The sequence below is a fragment of the Diorhabda carinulata genome, chromosome 4 (assembly GCF_026250575.1).
Source record: "Diorhabda carinulata isolate Delta chromosome 4, icDioCari1.1, whole genome shotgun sequence".
Classification (NCBI taxonomy): domain Eukaryota; kingdom Metazoa; phylum Arthropoda; class Insecta; order Coleoptera; family Chrysomelidae; genus Diorhabda; species Diorhabda carinulata.
Genome location: NC_079463.1, coordinates 26,292,288 through 26,314,337, shown reverse-complemented (window position 1 = coordinate 26,314,337; position 22,050 = coordinate 26,292,288). Strand labels below are relative to the sequence as shown.

The following is a 22,050-nucleotide window of genomic DNA, read 5'->3' as shown; positions in this document are numbered from 1 at the left end:
TTAGATGCACCTCGTACATCAATTCAATTTTATTTTATTCATTGCTTTTCCTCAGCGATTTGAATGAAGTTTTGATCATTGGGAGCATTTTCTAAACGATAATAACAAAACTTTGGTTGAAACGTTCATATATGAATAGAAGTCCAATTTTTTCTACGACGAAATGAATAGTACTAGTGATACTAAAAAGAGACGAAATTATTTCTTGGCGTAGAAAAAATTTCGATCATTCTGGTGTTGATATTGTTATTTGGACGAAACTTGGATGAATGAAGACCTGTTTTTGGTAGCTCAGCAAGGTAAGAGCCAGAAAAATAGAGGCGATGATTCAATTTTTGTAACTACTTGTATTCAACCATTATCTAGAGAAATGTGAAAAACAACAAAAATTCATGATTAGCTGATTGAAAACAACACTGCTTACCTTCTAAATAGGTCATATGACACTGGATATCAATTACAAAGTTACATAAATGCTCCCAAATTCGTGGAAAAAATTCGCAATGGATGGACTGGCAATAGGCGTCAGATTTAGAGTATTAACATTATTTCTTGGCAACTGCGAATTATTGAGATTATTAATGTATAAAAGTTTCTACAGAAGTTATTCAAATAGTTACTGACCATCGATTATCTGAAATAATATCAAAAAATTTGTAAATTTCACAATCCAATTGAATAGAAAATAGAACCAGAAACTGTTGATGTTACTAACGACGGTAGTGACAGTGCATCGGATGAAACTGTAAAATATGTTGTTTCATTGCCTTACAACTTGGTCATGAAGATGAATATTCTTTATAATTCAACTAGAGATAAACTTCTAGAATATCTCTAGTTATACGTAAAAAATACAAAGAATACAAAGAATAATTTATCACTTCTTCCATAGATTTCTTATTTTCTTATATAATATTTCATAACAATATTAAGTAATCAGAACAGAAAATTTGTGAATGGTGTGAAAGGTCCTATTTTTCAATAGATAACCTAATTTAGTTAATTTGTCATTCTGAAAAAAGCAATTTCAATACTTTGAAATCAGATGTGGTACCTTTAAAATAGTTTATTATTGAACTATTTGCATTTTATATTAAATATTATTTATAACAAATAAACAGTATAAAATATATCAGAACTATCAATTACATTGTCTATTATTCGTCTACTGGGAAAACACTAAATAAATTCATATGAAGTTATGACTAATTATTCACTGAGAATCTGCTCCTCTGTTATCATTAGAAAAAGATTATCGGTGTTCATTTATAAGATCATCCACAATCCTTGGAAGTTGGAATTTCTTGAACCGTTGGTGATATTCATACTGAATACACTGTTTACACCACCACTACACCAACACTCACTATTACACTGTCTGATGCACGTTTCGATAACCAAGTTATGGTCTTCAGAGACTAAGGGTAAACTAAAATCTAATAACTTGACTTACCTGTTTTATACTAAATTTTCCACAGCTTATTTCATATATACCACTCTTTTCCAAATTTGGTATATTATCCTTAGGATTACCCAACATTTGTTTTAATGTATTGTTGGATTTATAAACCAATTTAAAGCCCACTCTGCTAAATCGCCAACGATTCCAGAAATTCGAACTTAGTTGTGATGACTTTACGTTTGACGGAACAGAACAGGTACGTAAAACTTTTTTTAAAGATCATATTGGTGAGTGCTGATATTTGGTTTCTTAAATCATGCCATAGGTTAAGTGTTTTTCCAGGTTTTTTCAAAGATGACATAAGCAAGAGCATGGTTTCAGGCAGAGTTAGTGAGTTTGCAAGAAGGAAATGGCTGGATCTTGAAATCAAATATCTCGACAGTAAACGAAGTATTCTTGATATAGAAGCATACGGACTTCACAAAAAACTAACGCATAAATTAAGCGATTTAGGAATTTAAAATTGGTCTGAGTTTCAAAACAATATGTCAGGGTCATGAATTCAAAATTTAAGAAGATGTCTGTTTTAAGTGAGAAATTGAAGAAGTTAAAACCGCAGCCCAAGAAAATTTTTTGAAGTCAATTAACATTGTGGAAAACCTTTTATCCCAGACGTTTGAAAGAAAAGAGATTGAGTTGTTGAATAAGGGTTTGGGTTTTGCTACAGACGATGGCGATTCGGCGAATTGATTGGCTATATTGAAAGTTCCATTCAGTATCTTCCTCAAGACGCTAGGAGCTTCGACCAGGAAGCTTGCAGAAGTCAAATCTTAAAAAATATATCTACTAAGAATAAAAAACCATCAGTTAGCAAAAGAGATCTAAATTCTGTCAGGAGTTTGAGGAAGAAAGATTGTTTGTACTGGAAAACAGATAAAGAAAACAAGGTTGTTATAATGGACAAGAAGGACTATTTCGAGAGAATGGACAACTTAATCGAAACAGGACCATACACCAAAATCTCAAAGAAACCACTGAATAAAGTGATCACAAATGTGAAAGAAACACTTAAAAATTGTAAGAACCTTGTCACCGGTACACTCAAGCATTATTTATCCGTAAGTAACCCGACAGTGTCAAACCTCTATTGCCATCCCAAAATTCACAAACCTGGGAAGACAATGAGACCTATTGTTTCAACAATTTGTACACCTAGTTTTGGTGATTGTCACGGAAAGTATATTGGGCAGTCTGAGAGATCCATTATTATCCACTTTAAAGAGTGTTAGGAATTATAATCAGGTATTATCGATCACGCCACCAGTCACAATCATGACATAAATATTAATAGTGTAAAATTGTTAAAAAATGTATCCAATAATAAATTGTTGGATGCATTTGAGAGCATTGAAATTGCTAGATGTAAGAGTAGCTTAAATAGGGACAAAGGGCCAATTCCTCACAGCCCACTCTATAGTTTAGTAGTCAAAGAATGAACATGAATATTCCCGCCAAGGAGTTTTTCCCGCTAGAATTAATTTTCGCGGGAGAAGGTTTATTGGTGGGAAAATTTAGTATAAAATAGGTAAGTCAAGTTATAAGATTTTAGTTTACCTTCAGTCTCTGAAGACGATAACTTTGTTATCGAAACGCGCGTAAGGCAGTGTAATTGTGAGTGTTGGTGTCACATTTTTCAAGGCTTCTATCCTTCACATATTTTAGCTTAAAAATACTATTTTTGGTTGCCATTTCACTTTTTTTAGCCTAAATCAATTCTAAAGGGTTCAATTGTCAATGATATGGTGACAGCCTTAGTACAATTCCATTATTTTGTTGTGTCATTCAATCGTTAATACATGAATTAAACTACTTTTCATGTTGTTTCATAATATATAGTTCAGATGTAACCATATTCACATCAAACTGTATATTCTTAGATTGTAACCATCGTATCTTGAAGATGTTGTTGGGACCTTATGTACCCTATGGCTGTGGTAAGATACATTGTCTATTACAATTACAGCAAGGTCTGGCAATTTTCTGAAAAATTCAGAATAACAGTTTTCAAATATCAATCCAATCATAACCCCATGATAATCTCCAGTTTTTTCACTTTCAAATATTGGCAATGCAATTTTAACAAATCCATGCTTGGATCCCGCATGAAGAATTATAAAATGTTTGCCTTTTCCAGATAGTTTTTTTAAACATGTGGAAAATCCTTTAAGAAAAGCATCTCTATTGTCTCAAATTGATATATCTATCCCTATTTCGAAATTTGTATGATCTTCATTTAGCCAGGTTTCATCAATTTAAAAAAGGGTTTTTGTTCTCGCCTATACCGTTTTATCTGAGGTAATTTCTTCTCCACTTTAAAATAATGTTAGATTCTATCAAAATACTCTTTCTATTTCTTTTCTGTATTTTTTAATTTCATACAAAATTGCTATTTTCGATGACTTACCCAAAGTTATACAATTTTAAGCACAATGGCATATACCTTTTTCTCCGATTCCTCATTTGGGATTTGTTCATACAAATTCACAATTTTTTACTTTACTTTGCCGACGAGAAGTGGCAAAATATTACAGAGCTCCTTTTAAGGAGGGGGGGGGGAATGATGACTGCTTGTATTTGGAATATTATCAAGTCCTTTTTTAAAGTAGTCCTGACAAGAACTGTTGTTGCATCCGCTGGTCAATAGAACCAGTTGATGGTCTTGAAAATTACAGAGCCTGATTTATGTCAATGCACCCAGTGTATAGACCGGATATTGTGCCGTCTAACTATCATTTGTTCAATTTTGTATAACTTTCTTGGTGGATAAATAGACTTCTGAAAATATTCCAAAAATTCTAAAAAATCAATAAAAATTATTGCACATACATATGTATTTGAAAAACATCGATTTTAATGTAGAAAAATTGTTTTCAAGAAACAAAAGTGTCGAAGAATACTTTTTATATGACCTACAACCCTAATGCTCCTAGCTCAGATCTAAAATTCATAACAATCAATCAGCTGCTAGAAATATAATCTATATACCATCGATAGGAATTTCTTTAATTATATACTTTCACTTTCTAAATGTCATACATACATGTTTGCTTTTGTAAATCACGTTATAATGAAAAAAAGCAACGTTACATTTATTCAAACTTGAAATTTTCAAACTAAACATGAATTTAATCAACATTTGGAAAATCTGATGGAAAATAATTATTTCATACAGTTTACTACAAAAGCGAGGTGGATTCTCCAGTCATTCCAAATTAAAAGGAATTATTTGCAAACTTTATGAATAAATTGAGTTTCTTGCCTATAAAATGGAGAAACATAGATAATCGATCAGTTTGATTGTTGATTGTGTTGTGACCGTGAAAAATGCAAATCCAACAATGTCAGTTGTATATATTTATCACGTTTTCGTAAGTTCCATTTCATTCTCATTTTAGACTGCAATTAGAAAATTATTTTACACCTTTTTTGAAAATTTATAAAAAAAATCAAAACATTATTTCTATTATCATTCTAATGATATGTGCGTTGATTGACGTAACTAAAATTTGCAGTACCATATAGATTATTTTATCGTAACTATTAAATATACTGGGGAAAATAGCAGACGGTTTGAAAAAAAGAGTGACTTTTTAATGTAAAAATACTTAACTTTGAAAAATATTTTCAAATCTACACAATGAATTTCTAACCATTAAATAAATGTCCCGCAAAATACACGTTCGCCACTGCTATCACTTCGTATTTTTTTTATTAGTCTATGAAGACTACACCATTGGAATATGAAAACTCTATGTTTATTTCTGAAGCATAAAAGTGTAACCAAGTTTTATCTTCTACCCGATGGAGTCACTTGGATTACATATGAAGATATCCAAAGTCTCGTTCAAATTTTTAATGCATGCCAGATTTTGATCTGCAACAAGTAATTGGAGACACTTACCTTGCAGATAACGAAAAAAATTATTTTCTTCGTATGAGTATTAAAATATATCTGTCAGATTTCCAGATGAATCCAGAAACATGATGCAAACTCACAATATATTCACCGTAATTGAAGCGTTGACATTCTCTAAAAAGTCAATATTTAGTCAAATTACCCTATTAATAACTAATAACTCTAATATGTATACCAGGGCTGTCTGAAAATTTTCGGACCCAACAAAAAAAGTAGATATATCAACATTTTTATATTTTTAACATGTTGCTATAGTTACTATACACTAACTTTTTCAAGGTTATAAAAAGGAAAAAGTCGCTGGGGGCAGATCTAGTGCATTGACTAATGGAATAGCATTTTCTTTTTCTTTTATTGTTTTATCTTTCTGAAAATTGTCAATGATATAATCCTATGAATATCCCAAAATACGGTACTCATCAATTTTCCGTCCGATCACCTTTTTTCCGTTTCCAGAATGTAATGGAAACAAGTTTCCTCTACTATTATAAATCGATCTAAAAATCTGACACATTCTGATTAAACCACATAAATGAGGTCTGAAAAATGTTCATTTGAATGCGCTTTTTGTAGACACACAAACGCGGCACACAACGGGTGGATAGCTTACACATGCATTATTCTTCAGACAGTATATGGCAAATGCTTTCTCTGCACATATTCAATGACAGCTCGATACTCAAATTTCTACATTTTCCGAAAAATATTCATAAAAACTCACTCATACGATTGTTAAATAGAAACTAAGCATCTGAAATGGCTGACATAAGGGAGAATCTCTTAACACAAGTGCATATATATTTCTTTATTTATATTGATAAGTGCTTACATCTTCAGGTTGACGTTGGAAACTTCTACTAAAGTCAAACCTCGTAAATATATGAATATCCTTTCATATGAAAATGACAATGACAAAAATACAATATATTTTTATTATAATATCAAGAATTTTTGTTATTTTTTTATTAGGTGCTCAGTTTAAATGAAAACGCAATAAATAATCCAAAGAATTAGTGAGAAAAAAAAAAATTACTAGATTAGTGAATAAACAATGGAATGATAGATTCGATCATATTTTTTGAAACAGTATCGAATACAAAGAGAATTGCTAGAAATGGTTTTCATACATATATAACTAACAGGGAAGAGAAGGGAAGGATCTTTGCTAGTACAATTTTTAACTTATTCTATTACTAATTTATCACATCTTTTCCATCTTCGTAATCCATTTAACCATTTGCTTGATTGCAGTTCAACTGTTCAGCTTTGAATACTACTACTTTTCTTTTTTCTCGCGTTCGAAACAGAAAATTAACCTTGGTCTTTCTGGTCTTCTCACTACGGCAAACTATGAGTACTACCCCTTATTGTGGATATTTGTCTTGGTTACTATTCCTTTGTGATTTCTAGCAGTATTCATTAGGAAGACCGACAGATATACTAAATTTTTAAAGTGGATTTCGCAAAGGTAGAAGCATACAAGGGTGCATATGCTCATAATCTAGTCCTTATTGCAGAAAGAATTTAAGATGTACAGACATTTGGAATAATAAACTAAAGCAGTTTGGTATGAAAATAAATGTGGAGAAGATTTCAGTAATGACACACAAACAATAAATAAAAAATATAGAAATAAAAGGATATAGGATAAAAACGATGAGCACATTTGAATACCTTGAAACAGAAATATAAAAAAAAGGGGTAATGATGATGTAAAGATGTAGAGATTGCCAAGTGAATTGAAAAAGCCACAAAAAATAAAGAGAAGTATCAAGAAACACAAAATTATATGATCAGTGCAAGATGGACTCATTAATTGTCAAAAAACTGCATTCCAAGCGGTAGATACGAAATATATTCGGCGTGTGAGAGGTGTTACAAAAAAAGATAGATTAACAAATGATCAAATACGACAAGATCTGGAAATCATGTCACTTATGGCATTCATTGAGCAACGGCAGCTAAGTTGGTGAGGTCATTAATAAAGAATGGAATATTCAATACCAGTAAAGACAGTATACGAAGCACAATTACGCAAAAACAAAGAAAGATAGAGACCAAAAGCCACATAGGATCAAGTAATTGATACTTACCTCAAGAAAAGAGGCACTACATCGAGAGAAACAAAATTAACAGCCCTTAAAAATAATGACACAATTTGTTTATAGTACATATACATATAAGTGTAGACCACACACCATATGTGGAGATAATGAACTACCTTGATATTTGATAGTATTTGAAAAATAGATAGATAAAAAATAACACACACTCTACGTTCATGAATGTTTACTATTTATATATTAGTTAAACTTATAGAGCTCAGTAATCAAAAGGAGACAAAAATTCACCATAACACTCATTTATGAAAAAGAGTTGAACTGGTTCTTCTCGAGAAAAGCCATGAACGTGGGCGAAATTGTCCTAATCCTAGCCTCAACTTCAGGGAACCGAGCACATTTTGTATTAGATCCTCCTAGAAGATGTCAGAGAAAGTGATTGTTTGATTGTCCAGCGATAAAAAACTGTGGAATTTTGTTAATCAATATCCATTTTTATGCAAATTTGAATTTAAGCTCTACTTACACCCTTATTCAAAATCTATCCTGTGCCGGAGGGTGTTTGCTATTTTTATTTGAAAATCTTCTGTTGACATTATCAAACACGTTTAAGATCAATCAGATTCATGGAACCCCTCCAAATCATCCCATAATCATATGAAAAGTTAAAAAATAATCTTAACGATTCTTTTATAATTAAAAATTATTCAAAAGTGTATTTATATTGAATTGAGAATACTTCGTCAGTATTTATAAGGATTTTTGAATATTCAAACCCTTCTGAGACTCACCTTCAATGACTAAGAATTTCAAAATTTCAATTAAAATTTTCTTACAGAAATAATAAGAAAATAAAAAAAAATATTTTCAAAATCAATGAAACTTTTTATTTAGAAAATAATATAAGAAACTATTTCGAAAAATTGTATTTCATCATCACTACAATCTTTTTCTTATTTGTGCCAGCTGTTGGACGCTCCAAGTTTCTCTTTTTCCAAAGCTCCAAAATTCGTTCCCCAAATTTTCGAGAAAAAAGCAGTTGGTTTTTCGACAGTAACTCACTTAATTCTCAAAAAAAGCATTTTGTAGAGGATTTCAAGTATTTCAAGCTCAAAGGTATAAGCCACATTTGGTACACGAATGCAAACTTTGAACTAATGTATCTCCTTCAACTTTTATGATACATAGATTTAACAATGCTCTCTTTTACACATTTTATATCACAACCACAAATCGTAATTTGATTTGGTCAATGAGATCATTTAACCAAGTGGCGTAACTAATATTCTTCATTTACAAAAACAATTTTTTAATACGACTTTTGTCCGGATAAAGAAGGAGAGTTCCTGGGTTAAGTCAGCTTCCTGCCTAAGTTGAAAACTGACATGGTTGAAAGAGCCTCGGAACAGGACGAATTTCAAGACAACGACCCAAGCTATGGAAAGGATAAGAACTTGGAAAAACAAATATTTGATGCTCCTTGCTTATCTTTAATAAATATTCGTTTAACATCAAAGACCAAGAATCATTAGAAGAAGTAAAGGACAATAATATAGACATATGTGCTCTACAAGAAACAAAGAAGAAGGGAAAAGGACAAACAATATAGCGATTACCTGGTAATATACAGCGGAGTAGATAAATATGAAAGAGCAAAGGAGGGTTTGGCAATAGCGAAAAAAGAAAGAAGAGATTTAATGAAACTGCAAAAAACAATAACGGAGAACTCATGATTAACCTGTGAGCCATTAACTAGCTCAGAATAAACAACACTTTCTACAACTATAAAGAAGTTCACAAAACCACATTTAAAAATACCAGGGGCTATAAATCAACAATCGACTATATAGCAACAAATAGAAATATACACCAGACGCAAATACTGGACATAAGAACTTTGAATTCGGCCAACGTAGACAGTGAACATAGTCTGCTACTGAGAAAAATAAGAATGGAAATAAACAAACTTAAAGAAAGGAAAGTAGAACAAAAAGTAGAAAAAACCAATATTGAACTGTTATGGGCATCTTCCACGAGTAGACTCAATCGAGGAAGAGAAAAGCGTGAATACCATTTGAAAAAGATAGAAACAAACGGCATCGGAGGCACTTGGATCCAGGACAGTGAACTACAAAGATGAGAAAAAAAATCAAACAGCATGGTTCTGTGAGGAAGTGAGAGCTAAGTATCAATACAGAACGTCAAAAAACCTGATTTCGTACGAAGATTACAAAAGAGTACGTAATGAATATAGAATATCATATAGCGGATGATAAAGGGACAAAGAAAAGAAATCAATTCAAGACAAACCAAATACAAAAGGAAACATGGGTCAAGTACCTCCAAGAACTGTACGGGAATGAAGACGAAAATAAAAACGAACAAAACACGCCTGAAATTCCACCATACTGTATGTATTGAAGAGTTTCATGCATACTTATCCCATTTCATTCCGTGTAGAGTTGCTAATAAAATGTTCGAACTTTTCTTAATTCCTTTTCAAAAATGTTCTTGTAATTATTTGTTTCTAAATTAACAAATGTGTTTAATAAAATATAATCTTTTTTTACTTTCGTAATTTAATTTTTCTTTAGTTTCCCTATATTTTGCAACAAATTAATATGTATTAAAATATAATTTGAGAAATTTCGGAGAGGGCTCTTCCCATCATTAGGGTGATTAAAATATAGCACATGATAATAAGAATACGAATAAAAGTATAAACATACGAAAATGTTAGGCTCAAAGACCGAAAACGGCAAGTGGCTGTTTAAAACAGCCACAACGCGTTCTGTGCTCCTTGCGTTTACCAGAACGAGTTGTGGCTGTTATGATATAGTCAAAACCCGAATGAAATTATTCACAAAACACACAACAATTCCTCATGCAAAAACAAATAGGTGGATATGCATGGAAGATCGATTTTAGTAATATACTTTTTTACATTAAATCGACTGTTAATAATTTATATCAACTATTGATATAAATTGATTTATGGTTATAAAACATATATAAAAACGTTGTCTTTGAACATTTATTCAAATAATGAATGTTTTACTATTTTGTTATCAGAATTTTCTTATATCAGAACTGCCATAACGCGTTCTGGCAAACGCAAGGCGCGTTGTGGCTGTTTTAAACGGCCACTGGACGTTTTCAGTCTTTGAGCGTATTATACATTATATACGTTTAATTTGAGGATTGTTTACAAGATCTAGAAAAATTGTATGTTTCGTCCTAGCGAAACATGATGGAAAGAGCCCTTACCGGAAGGAATCATATAAAATATAATAAAAGCTCTTATTCATATGAAACTATTTCATAGTTTTCTTACAATCACCTTCCAATTCAATGATGACCAATTCAGATTTCCAAATCCAGTGTCTTTCCAAAATCATCCTCTATACCAAGACTGGCATCCACCGATTCTACCATCATATACGGAAGATGGTAGAAATTATAAAGATTTTAATCATGGTTATGAATATGGTGAAGACGTTGATTCAAAGTACGATGAATATGAACAAGTTCATAAAGACTATGGACCATCTAGACCATCATATGCGGGCCAGGGTAAAGGGCATAATAATGGGTATGCACTAAGTGTTGAGGATTTTGAGCCTAATAATCATGGAATAGCTAATAAAGATCACAGACCATTTTACGCAGGACGTGGAAGAGATAATTGGCATGATGTCCACGGTTATGGATCGATTGGAAACAATTTTCAATCGAATGATAATCATTATGGATCAGCTTATGAACTATCTACAGATAGCATGATACTGGAAGAATTGCTCAAGAATGGATCATCTACGAGGTTGGTGATAAAAATTTTTTATCGTTTTTTACTACCTTCTCCATATACATGCATAATTAATAATTCGTTGATTTGAGTTTTGAATAACGTAGCATCAAGACTTCCAGACTTGATGCTACAAATTAATGACCATCGTGTTTTAATTTGACTAGAAACTATTTATCGAATATTCAGAATGTCCTACTTGGAATAATTACTTTTTTATTCTACAGCTCTGTATCAGGATACCTGAAAACCCGTGGAATATTTTCCGATAATGTATTATTTGGGGCAGCAACTTCAGCCTACCAGGTCGAAGGTGCGTGGAATTTAGATGGTAAAGGACAAAGTATATGGGACACTCTTGTTCATAGAGTACCATCTCCTATTAGAAATAATGACACTGGAGATATTGCCGCCAATTCATATTTTAGATATAGAGAAGACGTACGACTTGCTGCAGAGCTTGGTTTAAAAGTGTACAGATTTTCTATATCTTGGTCCAGGTGAATATTTGATAATTACTATCTCATGAATGTTTAATTGTGATTGAAAAAAATTATCCTATTTTCTCTATATAAGGAGACAATTTTATGTACTATTGGGACTCGGTAATAACCGGAAGAGAAGTGGCATGGGCAGTGCTTTTGTAGTACGTTTTTCTTCCATGAAACGTTTTTCAGGCTTTAGATTCTGTTTCAAGAATTTTTGAATCTTTATTATTGAATTTATGTTTTTTTGATATTTCATGGTTGGTTAATGCAGTTCTATTTTTTTATCATATTGATAACCTCTTAGTCTATTTTCTAAATTCTGAGATATTCCGAGCTTTTGAATACTTATGTTTTCATCGTATGGGAAATAATTAATTAATAGTTGCGGTGTCTTTAAATTGTATTAATTCTTGTAGAATCTTGAAATTCATGGGATTCAAAATTAAATATTCAAATGACGTATGACAAAAATATTAATTAATTATCTAATTTCTCTCGGCACACACTTCTTCGGTGGTTAATTGAATATTATATTTACGGTGTTCAATGGAAATTATATTCTTGTAAATTTGCAACTGAAATATTTTCAATTTCGTTACCTTGAACTTGGAACAATGGTACAAGTTTGAAATCAGTTATTAGTTGGGTTCCCACTAACAATTATAAACAAGATCAAATTATTATGTCGTGTTTTGAAAGAGCAGCATGAAACTCTACAATATCATTATTGATTACGAGTGATGGTATTTTGATTAAGTCCCAAAATCAAAATAATAATTCAATAGAAGACACCATCATTTAAAAAATATTTTCGAATCAAATCGAGCATTCAGACGATTCTGATTTGCTTTTTTGATGTCAAGGTCACGTAGTTCACATAAAATTTGTTTATGCAAGATTGGACAAGTGTTAGTCAAGAAAGATCCGATTTTCAGTAGACAGGAGATTGTTTCTTTTACCACGACAATACACCTACACATACATCTATCTCCGTTCAACCGTTTTTCAACTAAATATCATGGTTACACTACCCTACGCACCTTACTTATCCGACTTCGCCTTATTTCTAAGTATAAAAGGAGATCCATTCCACAGCTGTTAGCTTTTTCTACAGATAAGCACAAAAATATTTCGAACAATTAGAACATAGGTAGGATAAATTAGTGGTAATCTAGACTATTTTGAGGTGTATGACGTTTTGTGGATAATTGGGACTCTTTTTTTAAAAATAATTCCGGTCATTGTCGGGTTCTCTCTTGTACATGTCATGTTAATCATATTTTTGCCATTTTTGTGTTGAAGACTCCACTCCATTTATTTTAGGGTATTACCAACTGGTTATCCTAATCAAATTAACTATAAAGGACTGGAATATTACAAAAACCTAGTACGGGAAATACGTAAATATAATATGATTCCAGCTGCTACGATTTATCATTTTGATCTGCCACAACGTCTCTTTGACGATGGCCATCACTGGGTCAACGCCAGTGTAATACCTCATTTTGTAGATTACGCCAGAATTGTCATAAAAAATTTACCAGAAGTTGGATTTTGGTTCACAATCAACGAACCTAAACAGATATGCCATTTGGGTTACAATAGCGACATTTTTGCTCCTGCTATAGAAAGTGATGGATTATTAGAATACCAATGCTCGTATATAGTTCTGAAAGCTCACGCAGCTGTATATCATATGTATAAACGAGAATTTCCCCATTATAAAGGTGAGTGAAAAGTAAATAGTAATAAATAATATGGTGAAACGTCTATGTTTCCTTAAAGGGTTTTTTTTCACGTGAATCAATCCCAGTTAGTTACGAATTTCTCAAACTATTATGTGATTAATTACATTCTATACATCCTAATGTGGTGTATCTGCAAATAAAAAGTCGGGTTTTGTGAATCTACAGGGTATGTCTAAAAAGGTGCTCCCGTCTCTAGGAAAGATTGAAAACTGAAAAATATTTGGGGTTTGCTCAGTAAACAAATTTCGTAACGCTTTCCGTATTCAAGATAAAGGGCGTTGAAGAGAAATAAATATCCACATTTCTTACGATTTTGCCGGAACTACTACATCCAATGAATTTGTTTTTATGTCTGACTCTCATAGAGGGCGCCAGTTATACGGTTCGTACCAAGTAGTATTGAACATAACTGTTTCAATATTAGATTGATTAAGTTAAACTTTTAAGTGAACTTTAACATCATTTCATTTAACACCAAAAAGATACTATGATACTCGTGTAACTTTTTCGAAATATAAAAATTATGAAGCTATAAGCTTCTGGTTTATCTTGGAAAATATTATTTGGCATATATATGATTTCAATAAATGGATGGATTGAAAATGTGGGAGAAGAGGTGATATAAAAGGGATAAAAATCAAAGGAGTAAAATAGAAAACAAAAAATATAAAGAAAAAATAGATGTGTCCACCACGGTAATCTGGCTTAGGATTAAATAAAAAATTATATATATGATGCTGAAAAGCGTTCGAAGTAGATATATGTTTTCTTTATTTATGAATTCATGGGGTAGTTTCTATTTATGCACCAATATAAACATCTTGTATCGTGTTGATAAAATTGTATTGTAGATGTTTAGCTGTTTTACAAGTAGATTAACACACAGGCTTTTGAATTTTCCTTTGCTTAGAGTGTTTCTTACTCTAACTAAATACACTTCTTTGTAATTTGTAAATATCAGATAATTTGTTTTGTTTTTGCAGCAAAAATGACAATTATAATAGACTGCACTTGGATTGAACCTTATTCTAATTCCAAAGATGATGAGGAAGCAGCTGAACGACAGAGACAATTTGAGGTGATAATTATTCAATTTTTTACTCAAATATTATTGGTATATATTAGTATTTTCATACTCAGTAACTTTGTTGCATGTTATAGTTATTATTACGACCTATTTAGCCACAACGAGTCCACTATTGGATCTCATCCTTGACGAAATTTTTATTGATATTTTTTGTAATTTTTTCATATTTCATTACTTTCATTTGATAATTAATATACAGTTGTGGATTTTATGTCTAGTTAAGATTTCTTCTCTATGCCTCATATAATATTTTTGCTTAAAATTACACTTTTGTATCAATCCTTTATTATTATTAACATTCCATTATTATTCTTGGCATATCGGCTTATTTTTTTTACTTCTTGTATTTGTCAAAAATATGTATTTGATCTCCAATTTAATTTATCTGTTTCGCTTCAATTTTTATTTTCATTACCATTACTCCATTCCTTTCAATTCTTCCGTAGGTTTCTGTAAAATTCTCCAACTTTTATAATTTTCCATTATACACCTTTTATTTTTCTCTTCAACTATATTCACTTTCACTCCTTTATGAACTTTCCATTCTTTATTTCAGGATTGTATTTTATTACCAATATCTTTTATTTTTTTCTAATGAAAATTTTTACTCATTTTTTGACTTTTGTTCATATGATACTCCACAATGAAATTTGTCTTTTCTTGTTTATTTTCCTCTACAAATATATTTTTCCTCTTCAACTTTTGTCTAATGAAACTAATCACAAAATGATTCAGTGCGGTCTCTACTACAATCCAGTATTCAAAGGTGATTGGCCGGAAATAGTAAAAAGAAGGATCCGTGATAGAAGTTTGGCTGCAGGATTTCCTAGATCAAGGTTACCACAATTTACTAAAGAAGAAATCGAATACATAAAAGGAACTGCTGACTTCTTAGCTGTGAATCATTATTTTACGCAACTAGCAAGAGATGTACGTGAAGCCCCGCCAAACGAAACTAGTTACAATGCTGATCTTGGAGTAGCTGATTCGTTTGATCCTTCATGGACAGTAGAGTCTAACGGAATCTTTGTGGTAAGTTAATTATATTGAAGGACAAGTCGAGCATCTTAATATTCGACCGCATGCCATTTTTGTCGGATTGTATGTGTGCACGTGTACGAGTATGCGTGTATGTGTGCATGAGTACGTGGGTGTGTTTGTGTGCATATAATTCACATGTCCTGTAGCCTGAAAATAATTTTTTCTTTTCATTATTTCACTCATATTCTTCTATTTCTTATTAAAATATCCAGTTTTTGTATACCTAAAAATGTAGAGATATATTCCTCCTATTTAAATTACTATTCAGAACTAATTGTGAATCTCAATTTTTAGAGCGTTCCCTTCGGTGTTCGTAAAGTATTAAATTGGTTAACAAAACTTTATGAACCTTACGGAATTATGATAACAGAAATAGGTATGTCCGATAACGGCACTTATACTGATGATTTAGACCGAGTGGATTTTTATGGGGTAAGTTTTGTTGAAACGTCAAAATTTATCTTTCTTTTAAAAACTATGAAAAAAATAAAAAATCTAATTTTGAAACAAAAGAGACCTAAAATCAAGAGCATTTAGATGCAGTTATATATATATATATATATATATATATATATATATATATATATATATATATATTGTTATACAATGCAGAAAAGGAAAGTTAGTAAAAAGAAATAATGTTTACTACAAGCAAGTAAAGAAAAAGGAAAAAATCATTATATCAGAGGAATTGAGCATAGAACTCAAGAAAAATGTACATACAGATCTAGGCAACATAGGAATTAAACAGATGCAGAAAATGATTAGCTCAGTGTATGCAGCAGAAAATATGACTAAAAACATAAAATTAATCTGTGAGGGTTGTATAGTATGTTTAAAGAATAAATCAAGAGGACATAATAAATATGGACTGATGTCTCATTTGGGTCCTGCTACAAAACCTTTTCAGATATGCTCTATTGACACCATAGGAGGTTTCGGAGGTACCAGATCAACGAAGAGATATTTACACCTTTTATCAGATCATTTCACCCGATATGCATATATTCTAACATCAAGTACCCAAAATGCAAATGACTTCATAAAGATGATAAAGAATTGTGCAGAGAGTGATAACATTGAATTGATATTATCAGACCAATACCCAGGTATCAACTCTAAGGAATTCAAGAGATTTTTGGATGAAAATAATATTCCCATAATTTTTACAGCAGTGAACTCTCCTTTCTCAAACGGCTTAAACGAGAGATTAAATCAAACATTGGTCAATAAAATAAGGTGCAGAATGAACGAACATGACAAGAAAAAAGCATGGACATCTGTAGCTCACAGTTGTGTACAAAAATACAATGAAACGGAACACACTGTTACTGGATATGCTCCAAAGTACCTACTTTATGGCACAGATGTCACGATTTTGCCAAATGAGCTGAAACAAAAGAAGTCTGACTACGATTTAATCCAGGCCAGAGAAAAGGCACTAAAAAATACAATCAAATCACATAATTACAACAAGACAATTTATGACAAAAACAGAAAAAATATAGACTTCAAAGTTGGTGATACTGTTTTTGTAGAAAATGGAAACAAACTCAATAGGAAGAAGCTAGATGAATTGAGACTTGGACCCTATAAAATCATAGAAAAAATTTCAAACTCAATCTTCAAGATAAGCACTGACCATAGAAGATCAGAGTCAAACTTTTTCCACATCTCGAAGCTAACGCCAGCTCCTGCCTACTTTTGAAGACATGGATGTGAAAATATAGTCTCCTATCTTCGCTGGGAGGGGAGATGTAAAGAAAAATATAATTTTCTTTTGCGTGTTATTTTGCCGTACGTCACATAAAGTCCGTTTGTGACAGATGATCTGTCACTGTCATCGATGGGAAGCAGGGCATAACCTCGAATGTCGTGTTGTGTGATTGTGTGCTGGAAAACAATTTCATTTTTAAGTTTATTTTAATTTGTGATTTTGGAACAGACATTGTTAATAATAACATTAAATGTCGTTTCTTTTCTTACAGGTATGAAATATTTGTTTAGTACTAAATAGGTGCATACTTTTGTTTCATGTAATTTTTAGTTTACATGTTAATAACAATAAATTACTTTTCTTACCGAGAAACACAATTGTGTTTGATTGACTGTGTCACCAAAACCACAGATATATTGGAAATTGTCTTATATATATATATATATATATATATATATATATATATATATATATATATATATATATATATATATGATGTTTACTGTATAATACATTCTCTCTCTCTATTAAGTCTCCACCTCTGCGTGCCATCTTTTCTTCGGTCTCCCTACTTTCCTTGTTCCTTCCTGTTCTATGTCTATCATTTTTTATTGTGGTCCTGTTGTTTAGTCTTTGAATTTATTTTTGTGGAAAACAAAAATGAAACTAACCATTTGCAATATTAAACAGCGAAGTGGATAGCTAATCTCCCTGTTTTAATCCCGTGTTGGTCCGAAAACATTTTGATAGTCATTTTCGTAAGACTTATTAGCTTTTTTGCTATAAAAATAGTTTCTGTTCTGAGAATATGATCAGTGGCTGATCTTCCAGATTTGGACCAGCATTGGTAGTTTCCGAACAAGTTTTCTTCATATTCTTTTTTTCCTTTCTTGCGAACGAAAATGGTCCCAGAAGTACCTGGCCCAACTAATAAAATGTTCGGTGGGTTTAACACCCTTTTTATAGTAAAAACATCAAGATCCTCAAAATAGCTATTAACACCTTTTCGTTTTGGAAAATCGACCGAAAAAGACCGAGTCATTTTTTTATGTCTTGGGAACAAAAAATAATCCGAGGGGTTAAATCTGGCAAATAGGGTGCATAAGGTAGCGATTCAAACTATTTTATCAATTTTGGTCATTGCAATAACGAATGTGTGAGCTGGTGCATTGTCTTGATGAAACAACACTTTCTTCTAAGCTAAATTAGGCCATTTTTGCTTGCTTTCTCGCTTAATAGTTTCAATGAGCTTTTCCCTTTTAAGTCCATTGTTTTATTGTTCTTTTGTTCCGGGCTTGAATTGATAATCCCATGTTTTATCCATGGTTATGTTTTTGTTTCATTGTGGGCGAACGCAGCTCCCACCTTATGCATAGTTTTCTCATGTCCAACGCACTTTTTAAAATGCCTACTTTGTGGATTTTCTTCACCATTTCTGGTGTCGTGATTGCGATGCTGGTCTTTGCAGCTCTAACGGCCTTGTTTAAACTCTGCTACTCAATATTTTACTGTTGATAACAAAAAATAAGTCTCACCCAGAGTAAGATCTAGTTCAGTTTTTGCTTATTGCAAGAAGCAAAAAAAGAAATGAGCCTCTTCTCACTATTTCCTATATAAACGTTATCTTACAATTTATTATTTTTCTATTTCAATCGTAGTTTTGTAATTGAATTTTCTAACAAATTTATTTGCTTATCAATTATCTCATTACTGTCAGGTATATTTTAGCGAATAAATAAAAGCAAAATATTTTGAATCCACATCAAAGTATGAAGCAATAAAAAATACGATTAATTGAATATTTTCTTCCAAATAGACTTTTGTATACTAATGTATTGTATTTAATCGTAGGACTATTTTTGTAACATTCTTGAAGCAGTAGATGAAGGTGTTAATCTTATGGGAATAATTTATTGGAGTTTACTAGACAATTTTGAATGGCCTTTTGGATATACGTAAGTATCTGCTCAAAAATATTTCCATTTTTATGTGAGTTATTTAGAAAGCAAGGACGATTTCGGAATAAGAAAAATATGAAGTTGCAAATGTTATCATAGCGATAGACATTATCATTAGTTTGAGTCGCATCTTCTTGTCCAAATGACTATATCATTAGCCAGTTCTTCATTCTTCGCAAGAAGTGGGAATTAACGAGTGCAAAATCGGGGCTATAAGTCTGGGAATTCCACAACTATTCCTAATCGTTCAGCTTTATTGAGGTTTGCGGGTATAATTAGTGGTAGTCTAGCTTGACAATAAGTAGTGTACAATACATATTTTTTTCTTCTGTTGGACGAAACCCTACAATAAACCCTGTCGCAAATGTATTATTATCAAAACATATTTTGAAATGCTTATAAAGTCTTCTATTTCTCAAAAATCTTGAATCTTGAATCGCATTACTATATTCATATTTCTATTAAAGGGCACACTTTGGACTCTATCACATCAATTATACTGATCCTCAGCTTCGAAGACAACCAAAAAAATCGGCAAGTTTCGTTCGAGAATTATCAGGTACCAGAAAGCTCAAATGCGACAAGCCTAGGAGAAATTGGCTATTACCAATTAGGCTACCAGGATTTCCAAAAGATTTTCCACACGAACATGGTCATTATCCTCTCCCTAGTCCACGTCTCAATTCTGCTATGGTAGAATTGAAAAATCGATTTTATTCAAGTACCGGTGATGTTTATAGTTCAGAAATTTCTGTCTCTAAATAAATATTTGAATAAATGAATTAAACGGTTCATTTGAAGACATTATTTTATTTATTACCATAAGGGAAAAGCTATATTTCAATTTTTGCTACACGAAGTAAGAGTAATAAAGGTTCTTGTTACAACATGCGCTGCTAACAGCTCTTTATTTTCTTACCATGAGCTTATATCACCTGCCATGATCTTATATGCCTGCAGTATCAATAACCGAGACAATGGGCTCTTTCCCATGGCCTCGAATTTCGATCATCTAAATGAGAAAACACATGTATCATAATGATGATGAATAATATCATGTATGTATGTAAATATCAGTTGTTCTACCTATATACAACAAGCGTATGAAGTATGGAGATAAACTTTTTATATATTTCTCTAAATGCAATCACAGAGGTAGATAAAATATGCCGAATTTCAAATAATTATAGAAAATGTCTATCGTTCCGATGGTGTAGTTTAAGAAATATAAAGTCCAGTGCAAAATGAAGTGGTTTATTCACAATGTTCATTCAGCTCTTATTCAATATACAATAATACTGGTAAGATAATGGTAATAAGGATAAATACAAATGTTTTAATTGATTTGGTTTCCAAATCAAATCAATCAAAATTATATATGGTAAGTATAACTTCACGAATCCACCTGTCTCCGCTCTCTATGTCGAAGTTTAGAACAAGAGAAGTTGTCCTGGATGTTTTTGAATTACATACCAGTTCGCTTTTGCATAAAAAATTTGGAAGCAATGTTACCCATCTCCAATCCAAAAAGAATATTTTTATTCAAAATACGCAATCCTGTAAAGTTTGGATTGAGACTTAGTACTAGCATTTCTAATAGATCGATGGGTAGAGTATACGATGACATACAATTTAACAAAATTTAAATTTTCCAAGTGGTAAGATGTACAGTAGTATAATTTAAATCTATCAATCGTATAATGTGTATTTTTGTATGTGTTTGTTCTATAAAATAGTTGACCCTTTCAAAGATTAATGTCGAAAATCATGTCTTCAAGTTTTTTGTCACTTAACTATGCTTTTTCACCGACAGAATTATAAAAATAGTCATGGATGATAATGGTACATTCGGGCTTAAATATAACTATAAGCAATCACAAACCTGCATCTGATGTAAATAAAATCGTGGGAATAATAAAATCAAATTGCAAGTGAAATAATAAAAAATTATGACTAACAGAAGGTACAAATGTGACTCGTGTAAGTTATTATATATAATCGAGTACTTTCGTTACATTAATATAAGAGGAAAATTAGACATAAAACAAATAAAAATTTTTAAAATCTATAATTTAAATAGTTCCAAATATGGACAAAAAACATGAACGATAAGCAAATCGTTTACCAACACGAAAACTTGATAAAAATTCAGACCAGGACTAAATTAGAATAAAAATGAAGAACTTGGGTTTGTGAATACGTGACAAAAAATACACAGAAATGCCTCTATCATAAGGGAATTGGAATAAAAAAATCTAAAGCTGAAACCAATAATCACTAATCAAGATGATATAATGTTAATTTTAATAAAAACCAAATAGAACTAGAAGATACAGAAAAATAGAAGTACGAGAAGAGCCTGAAGTAGAGTTGATAGATTTCGGTAGGGTAGGAGCATTCAAAACAAACAAAAAAAAACAAATATATTTTAAATGAAAAAATGCTGAAATAATTAGAAATTCTAAAACAAGCTGAGAAGAATTTTGAAATTTTTAGAAGGCAAAGACACAATGCAACACTCTAATTAAACAAAATATACTAATTACGTAAATAGAATGAATATAGTTTATTTTCTTCGCTATATGAAGTTAATAAAAAACCGAAAATAAATCAAAATTTTGATTAATTCACACAAAAAGTTAACATAAATGTTACAATATATTCTCATAATATTTTAAAGTAATGAATTTCCCTTCACACTTTTCTTGGCTTAGGAGTGACAAAAATGAAATAAATATTCTTAACTAGCGAGTTTAAAAAATAAATTA

At 31.4% G+C, this 22,050-nt stretch overlaps 1 protein-coding gene across 1 annotated transcript; it reads left to right on the top strand.

Annotated features, from left to right (window-relative positions):
- Window positions 1-4,752: 4,752 nt before the first annotated feature.
- On the top strand, window positions 4,753-20,074 carry LOC130892540 (myrosinase 1-like). The gene is made up of 9 exons (XM_057797996.1): window positions 4,753-4,830; window positions 10,764-11,258; window positions 11,471-11,743; window positions 13,055-13,458; window positions 14,463-14,557; window positions 15,302-15,598; window positions 15,902-16,039; window positions 19,176-19,279; window positions 19,750-20,074. Exons 1-9 carry the CDS (start codon window positions 4,787-4,789, stop codon window positions 20,045-20,047), a joined length of 2,148 nt encoding a protein of 715 aa, XP_057653979.1. The 5' UTR covers window positions 4,753-4,786; the 3' UTR covers window positions 20,048-20,074.
- Window positions 20,075-22,050: the final 1,976 nt, after the last annotated feature.